Source organism: Olea europaea, unplaced genomic scaffold, assembly GCF_002742605.1.
Source record: "Olea europaea var. sylvestris unplaced genomic scaffold, O_europaea_v1 scaffold1134, whole genome shotgun sequence".
NCBI classification, from domain to species: domain Eukaryota; kingdom Viridiplantae; phylum Streptophyta; class Magnoliopsida; order Lamiales; family Oleaceae; genus Olea; species Olea europaea.
Window position 1 is genome coordinate 46,056 of NW_019228724.1, and position 8,821 is coordinate 54,876.

General features: G+C 34.2%; 2 protein-coding genes across 3 annotated transcripts in view; both read left to right on the plus strand.

The window, feature by feature from the left end:
* Positions 1-4,178: 4,178 nt before the first annotated feature.
* Positions 4,179-4,700, plus strand: LOC111373446 (uncharacterized mitochondrial protein AtMg00810-like). Its single transcript, XM_022995976.1, has one exon. It carries the CDS (start codon positions 4,179-4,181, stop codon positions 4,698-4,700), a length of 522 nt encoding a protein of 173 aa, XP_022851744.1.
* Positions 4,701-5,288: 588 nt separating this feature from the next.
* Positions 5,289-8,821, plus strand: part of LOC111373452 (mitogen-activated protein kinase kinase kinase 5-like) — a 5,255-nt gene continuing 1,722 nt past the window's right edge. The window contains exons 1-7 of one of the 2 annotated variants that reach the window (XM_022995982.1): positions 5,289-5,902; positions 7,150-7,316; positions 7,420-7,732; positions 7,813-7,900; positions 8,170-8,232; positions 8,322-8,485; positions 8,714-8,789. In XM_022995982.1, coding sequence (XP_022851750.1) covers positions 5,445-5,902; positions 7,150-7,316; positions 7,420-7,732; positions 7,813-7,900; positions 8,170-8,232; positions 8,322-8,485; positions 8,714-8,789 — 1,329 coding nt within the window. In that variant the 5' untranslated portion in view covers positions 5,289-5,444. The remainder of the gene's footprint in view (positions 5,903-7,149; positions 7,317-7,419; positions 7,733-7,812; positions 7,901-8,169; positions 8,233-8,321; positions 8,486-8,713; positions 8,790-8,821) is intronic. The other variant, XM_022995983.1, reaches the window with a different exon arrangement.

An 8,821-nucleotide genomic window follows, 5' to 3' on the forward strand; every position in this document is an offset into this window, starting at 1 on the left:
GACAAATGAAAACACAACAAAAAGTTCAAAAAATGTGCAGTAAAAATACTTAAAAACATTACTTAAATCGAAGATCAAAATTGTCAATGATTAACTTTGTATCAATACTAAGAGAAATCTCCTCCTCAATATAGAGAACTATGGAGTTTGTTAGACATTCATTCTCAATTTTATTGTGAATCGATATATTGACGATTTTCATCCTTGAAAAGTTCATTGTTTCAGAAATTGGAAGAGTCGATACTAAATAAAACAACCTATCAATTTAGAAATAATGACGCAATCACTTTGTTTCAACCAACATTGACATGTGAAGAAAGAGAATGATCAAGATTCTAAAACTAAATGTGGTGAAAGTACAACAAACTTGTAATGATCCAATTGTCTCCTCAAATCATTTCTTCTCCTCTGTTAAAACCTAGTGGATAAAATTTCTTAGCAAAATAGAATTTAAAAAAATTATTTTGAACCATCAACATAATTTAAAGCCTTGAATAGCTCAAGAAATTTCATTGTTATCTGTTTAAATGTATTATTCAATTCTATCGATAGAATCTGTAATCGTATTGATTATATGAAAGCATGAAATATCATTTTTATAGTTGACACAAACGTTTTGCTGATATAACAATCATTTAATCCTATCGTGTCAATATTATTCATCGAGAAGCAAATAAAGAATATAAAAACAAGCAAGAAGGATTGGTGTCATCCTCAATCTTGACCTAAATTTGTAATTTTATCTTCAACATATATTTTCTTGACATGTCGGAATAATGATAGCTAATTCGTTAAAATTTGGGTATAAGAATGTGAAGAAATAAAAGTTGGGTAGAAATGCAAAAGGAGGTAAAAATTAGGGGGGCGGCTGTTATTTAACCAAAATAGTAGCTTAGACTTTAATGTTATACGTTTCTCTCAAGCATTGACTTTCTATAATTTAATGAACTGGAGATCCAAGGTACCCACCGTTAGCATAAAGTCATACGAAATAAAATTGATTATAAAATGGAAAATTCTTGATGTCCATTATGTACACATGGCGCAGTCCTATTGGAGGGGCACCTGGCACCAAGCACATCTGAAATAAAATTCGATTTAAATAAATATTATTTTAAATTTGTGTGGATTGAGCCTTGACTTTCCATTATAAGTATTCGCGGTTCACGTGGGATCATAGACCAATTAGATTACACCAATTTTGAAGGTAGAGGAATATTACATGCAAGGTTTAGAAATAGAGTAATAATATTTAGGTTCGAGTATCAATGAATTTGGTTATGAGAATTTTGAAGTTCTCTAGATGACTATTTATTAGAAGGCTGTTATACATAACATTTTACAAGCACAGCAACATTAATAATTAAGTAAATAATATACTTATATTTAAATGAAGAATTTGAATGAAAGGTATTATGGAAAGATTTTAAATATAAAAGTAAATAGGGTAAATAGGTAGGAATTTTTTTTTTTTTGGGGCCCCAGTTTTGAAGGCCCTAGGCAATGCCTCGGTGGCTTTGTTCCAGTGCCACCTCTGGGTATTAAGCACCCTGTTTCTATTCTAACTACACATTTTTTTTTTCCAAAAAATCACTTCTTTAGAACTCATTTCCCAAAATATATATATATAGAAAAAGAAAAAAAAACTCTTTATAATTTGTTGTCAAAGAGGGACTAGGTATCAATTTAGGTGATAGTTAGATGACATTAATTAATAGATTAATTGAAATACGAATTCACATGATTTTATTAAGTAGACATATTAAGAGCGACCACCTAAATTGGTGTTCCAGCACCACGTGTGTTAAATAACATTATTCTTAGCAGAAAGGCGTCTAACCAGATTGGAGGTCGTTAACGGTGGCATATGAAGGTTCCCAACATTTGTTTTTGAGAATTCATATACCCAACTTTATTTTGTTGTATTTTTCTCTCATGCGTATATTTATTAGTGCATCTTGTCTCTGATGACAACTTCTGTCCAAAAGTTCATTAGGTAGTAACGCATAAAAGATATATTTATTTATCGTATTTTTAGATGTGTAAAATAAAAACAAATTAAAAATTTTGACAAAATAGTTGCTATTCATTCAAAGCACACTAACAAAATATATGAACAGAAATCGTTATCAGAAATAAGATGTACTAAACTATTAATAAATTGAAGGATAGGTTGCAAAAATTGGGGACATAAGCCCGTCATGCAATTAAATTGTGGTGCACTGTAACAAAAATTGTGCTGCAATTACCGTTATGTTTTTTCAAGGCAAATGTTTCTTTTTATCTTTGATAAATTAGAGTTGCACTCCCAAATCTTTCACATGTCGTGAGAATAGGTCTTCAACCTTCAAAAGTGAAATTTTGTGTCCTTAACATATTTAAATGTTGAATCTAGGTCCTCATGTGATCAAAATCAACAATGTAGACTTGAAAGTCGCACACAACTTTTACAACTCACAGTTGGAGGACAAAATCGTAAAACTATTTAATATTTATCTCTAATTCAACTAAAAGTTACGTAATATTTTATCGTCTAAATTGATTACTTTTGTCGAGTTTCACATATTCAATTAGATTAAGGATTCTAAATTTCACTTTTAAAGGTTGGAGACCATAACTATACTATATAAAAGGTTGAAGGACCTAATTTACCCTTATATCTTTATCTTATTTTTATTAATTAAAAATGAGGGTATTTGATCATTTTAACAAAAAATTATTTAACTAACACAACCATCTCTTTGGAACCCAAAATGCTTCGAAGTATAAAGTTGATGACAAAAGTGCTTCGTTTCAAAGGTTGAAGATTTGAATGCTCTAGCATGTAAAAGTTGGAAATTTGAAATTTTCCATGTAATGTGTTATTTGGAGAAAGATCAACTTAGTGAGAGCCATGAAAGTTGAGTGTAATCTTTTTTTTTTTTTTTAAGAATTTCTTTCATTAAACAGCAATTCATCTATTATACTTTTGAGTTAGAAGACATAAAATTTTATCTTCCTCCATTTTTCAGTGTCAACTTTGTTCACACGCTGCAATAATTGGAGCAATTTTGAATGAAAATGGGCTTTAAAAAAAAAAAAAAAAAATTTAGGGTTTTGCTAATGAACGAACACAGAAGAGACAAAAGAGTTGAGTTGGGGTCAAAGTAAGCATCTTTAGTAAATATATAGTTGCCATATTTTGTTTCATTGTTAAGGAAATGGACTTTATAATTACATTTTAAAAACAATATATATTTTCATTTTAATCTTCATAGAACACAAAAGAATTATAGAGGAAATTCCTTTAGACTAACTAGTGAAAATTTTGATAAGTAACCTTAAGAAACTTTATTTCTTTAGTGATTTTTTGTAATTCAAATTTCCCATTCTGTTAAAGAAGAAAAAAAGGAGAAAACTAAGGGCACGTTTGATGTAGATAATATGAGAATGAATTTTATTAAAAATATTTTTTTAGAAAATATGTTGTTAAAAAATAAATAAATAAATAAAAAAGGTTATGGATTTACTTATAAAATTACTTTATTGAAATGATTAAAAATAAGTTTGAAAAATATGAATTCTGTCATAATTATTTGGTTAGAGTATGAGATGATTTAATCAATGGTCACTACATTTTGCTATAGGCTACTACGTGCTCGTAGATTTTTAAAAAGTAATTCGATGCTCGCTGAACTTTGCTATAAATTATTACTGCTCACCAAATTTTAAAAGGTTGCTTGTTTCTCACTTAAATTTTAACACAATTACTTTTGCTCATTGAAATTTGCCATAGGTAATACTGATGGAAATGATATGGGTAATTAATGGCTAATTTGTTCAAATTTGGATGAGCAACAAGTAACATTTTAAATTTCGATGAGCAAAGAGTATTAAGGATCATGCTACGGATCCTTAGCCTTAATTCAAGGCTTTCCATTTGTATTCCAATTAGACCCATAATTGTAGCTTCCATTTTTATTTGCTTGATTCTTTCCATCCCATTGTAAAGCTCTCATCATCAAACTACCTTCTATGGAAAAGCCAATTGTTAACTCTTCTTGAGAGTCAAGAACTGCTCGGCTATGTCGACAAAACTCTTAAGCAACCTCCACGATTTGACCCACCCAACTCTCAGACACCAAAGAGCAAACACTTGGCGTGCCTAGCTACTTGACAACAAACATGTTCGCACTCCCATGGTTGTCTCTCAGCACGTGCTTGCTGATGGTCCTTTGTTATCGGATCCTACACTTTACAGATCTCCTGTTGGTGCTCTCCAGTATCTGATCATCACCCATCTAGATATTACTCATGCTATTAACTCTGTTAGTCAGTTTCTTCACTCCCCAACTGAAGAACACTTTCTTGTTGTCAAACGCATTCTTCGCTATGTTAAAGGCACGTTGCAATTTGGCCTTACTTTTCATCCATCTGCTGCTCTTTTGGGCAAGTTGCCCAAATACTTCAATTGCTCTACCTCTAGTTACTCTATTAATCTCGGTGGCAATTTGATTTCTTGGAGTGCCAAGAAGTATCTTACTATTTCTCATTGTAGTTGTGAATCTGAATATCGTGCTTTGGCTCTCACTGTCCCTGTACTCCTTTGTTTCATGCATCTATTTAATGACCTCAAAGTTTCAATTCCACAGCAACCACTCTTCCCATGTAACAACAAGAGTGCTATCTTCTTGAGCTCTAGTCTGGTTTCTCACAAATAAGCCAAGCATGTCGAGCTTGGCAACCACTTTTTTCGTGAACTTGTTCTTGCTGGCAAGTTTTGCACTCAGTATGTGCCTTCTCATTTGCAAGCTGTCAAAACCACTATTTGAGCTCTTCCCAAGCTTCACGTACGCTCCAATCCGACGCTCAACTTGACGGGGTTTCAATGATCATGCTAAGAATCCTCGGTCCTAATTCAAGGATTTGCATTTGTATTCCAATAAGACCCATAATTGTAGCTTCCATTTTTATTTGCTTGCTTCTTTCCATTCCATTCCATTGTAATAATACCACATACAAATATGTAATATGCATATATGTATATGAAATCAATCCACCACTCAAAAGTGTGGTGGTTTTCAAACATTTACAAGTAGTACAGCAAAGTTCAGTGAATAAAGAGTAACTTTTTAAATTTTAATGAGCAAATAATGACCTATAAGAAAATTCAGTGACCATTGATTAATTTCACTCATTAGAGTATGTTTTAGAAAGAGACTATTTCTGACTAAAGCTGAGAAGACGACCTGGTTTCACATAGACATTTGAAATTCTTAAAAATTCCTCGTACTTTAAAAAGGACACTCTGAGCTCAATAGATAAGAAAGAAGTCAATACCCCCAAACCCATCCTTCCTGCTCCCGAAGTTTCTTCTCCTTCTTGAATAACCATAAAAAAAAGTTGTAATTTTCTGGCCTCCAGGCAGTCATTCATGTCACAATTATTACAAAAGTAGTGTAATTATGCGTTGGTGGCAGTCATCCTCATCCAAATCTCCTTGTGATGATAATAGCCTCATCGACAACGGAGGAGGCAGTGGAGCTGCAGGATCATCCAAGTACACTTTGAAATCGCTTCTTTTTCCCTTCGTCTGGAGCCGCCACCCCACCAAAGCCGCCGGGAAGTTGCAGCATCTGTCGGATAATTATGACGCTGAGCTCTTGTATTCTCCCTCCCACTTCGAGAATTCTCCCACCAGGCTGTCATCCTCAGCCTTCTCGACAGTTTCAGGTGCGCCGTTCCCTCAGCCGCTGCCATTACCCAATTTACAGCCGGGGAACGTGATCCAGCGTTTGAACCATAAAATAAAACACCGTAGCGGTGAAGAGAGGGCGAGAGAAAAAGAGAAAGGAGTAGAAAGGAAGCAAGCTGATGGGTTGAGCGCAGCTGATCCCATTGACAGACTCAACGGATTTAACAGGTACCCAAAATAATTTTCCATGTTCATTTTACCAAGCATCACGAACATTTTTTATATAGATAGTAGCCGGTAGCTGAACTTAAACATTAGTTTCAGTTAAGTCACTGTCCATGTATCTGTTAATTGATTTAATAATGTTGCATTTAGAATGCCTAGAGGGAAAAATTTTAAGGGTCTCAACCTAACCTAAGATTTAGTGGGAAAATAGTCCTTATCTGAGAGAATTAATTTGACTCAACCACTTCCCTAATTAGAGCTTTTGTCAGAAATTTCATCTTCAAGTGCAGCATCAATGTCATTGATTGAAACTGATTTAAGGCTAGATGCCCAAATAAAAAATTGTGAGCTGAAGGGCCTTGACCAACAAAAAAGTCACTATGATCATCATCGTGCATGGCTCTGTTCTCAATGACACGATCATGTTGATTACCAACTTCTAGCTGCACCATTTATCCATCAAAAGTGTATTGACCCTCCTGTTTTCTATGCTTAATCTTCATCCTTCTAAAAGTAATGTAGAAAAGAATGTCTTTAGAGCTTCATGATGATGAGTGTGCAGATAATGTAAGCCCTTCTTATCCATCTCTGAAAAGTGACATATTGATGAAGCCTGAGCTCCTTCTATCCTCGATATCTCCTGACCAAGTCCCAACCATTCTAGATGTAGCACATCTAAGGCCCTCTCTAATTAACAATCTTATATAGTCTTCCATAGATTTGCACTCTTTCTACTTCACAAGCATCAGATTTCCCTCACTTTTTTTGTACATTATACTTGTTACAAAGTGGTTCAAGAATTGGTGACTGAAATGTTATCCATCTGGTAATTAGGCAATCTGATCCATTTGGAAGGGGTTTCCCAAGATCTTATCAATGAAGAGAATTGAGGAATATTAGCCCATCTTGTTCCATTTTCTGTCAACAATTTTTGTTTTTTGGTTTTGACTGGAGTTATTTCAAATTTAATTGGATTGCAATCCTCTTTTGCTTTTCTTTAGTTTTAAATATTCAAGGCGCGTTCTATTTTTGTAGTTCATATATCTGATTTTTGACTTCTATTGTGTTTAGAGGCAGCAGTACTTGGAAGTGTCAACCAACTCGTCTGAAATCTTAAACTGTAGAGAGGATACATTTATTTATTTAAATCTTGTCTTCAACTCTGCAATTGTTCTTGCCTTCAGTGATTCTTCTTAAGCATGGCATAGTATTAACTGTCTATTGTGAGTTCATTTATTCTCCGATTGCAGCAGATTAACAAGCCAAAATGATGGAAGGAATGCAGAACACTCTGAAACTCGGTCATCTAGAAAGGAAAATAGAACAGGAAGATTCTCTGACAACTACAATACTAATCGCTCCATTAGTGCTCCATCTAGTCCTTATTCAAGCCCTGAAAAACTCAGCTCTGAAAGAGGTAATAGTGTTTTTTTGGTAATCCATTACCTGTCTTACTTCAAGTGTTTTCTGAGTTTGGTCTGCAATAGAGGAGCCTCTATCTGATGCAAAATTTGGCCTAGGCTTCTCTTATCAAATGCTACTCGAGAAGACTTCATCTACTGTTGATAATTCTCCCGCCAACAGTCCAATTGTACGTTCTCACCGTCCTGCAACAAGTCCTCTTAGACGTGAATCATCGTTTCCCAACAATGGCTCCAATGCTCAGGCCGCCTTACATCCTTTACCTCCTCCTCCAGGATCCAACATGCCTTCCCAGCCTGCAATTTCAACAGTTGCAGCTAAAAATGAATTCATCCCCATTAACAGTCTATGGCAAAAAGGGAAGATTCTTGGGCATGGGACATTTGGATGTGTTTATGTAGCTTCCAACAGGTACACAAATTCGATATATAATTACTTTTTCCCAAGATTTCATCTGGTAGTAGAGACTATTTACTTGTTATTGTCAACAGAGAGACAGGGGCTTTATGTGCCATGAAAGAAGTTGATGTTTTACAAGATGACCCAAAATCTGTAGAGAGTTTAAGGCAGTTGGAGCAGGTTTTCATCCAGTTCACCTGTTTCCCTTTTTATTTTTTTAATATTTTTCTAGACTCCAGTATTCTGAAATTAAATTTATGAAATGCACGTTGAACTTTCTGCCAAGTTCCTTGCATCATTGTCGCTGTGATTATGGTTAATTAACATATTTTTATGATATTATGCAGTTCTCTAACCTGGAAAATGGACAGAACTCTAGTTCTCCTCAAATTTGTTTCAGTTAATTTTCAATAGAAGGATTTGCATTCATATCTTATTTCTATTTGCAGGAAATTAAATTACTATGCCAACTAAAGCACCCAAATATTGTGCGGTACTATGGCAGTGAAATAGTGAGTAATTTCTTTAATGGTACTCTGGTAACTGCTTGGCATCTCTGCATTATACGCTCTCACAAGAGTCTTGGTTTACGTTTATCCAGGCTGGTAACAGATTTCACATATATCTTGAATATGTCCATCCTGGTTCGATCAATAGATATATCCGTGACCATGGTGGACCAATTACAGAAGCTGTTGTACGCAATTTTACTCGGCATATTCTCTGTGGTTTGGCTTATTTGCACAAAATGAAAACCGTACACAGGTAATGTTGAAAGACTTGATATGCTGATAGTAGTACGTGGCGAGCTAGAAGATAACCAAGAAGCTTTTTCTTCTTCCTTTTTTTTTTTTTTTTTTTTAGGTGGACTGTCGATGGATATAAACTTGTCAACTTTAGAATTAAGATTCTGAGTTTAAGTTCTCTTATAATTCTAGAGTTAATAATATATTATTTCTGAGCTGACCAAGATTGATGACATCAATTATTTAGGGATATCAAATGTGCTAATTTGCTTGTCGATGCATGCGGAGTTGTCAAGCTTGCAGATTTTGGGATGGCTAAACATGTGAGTTTTCATCTTCCAAAATATATCTGTAT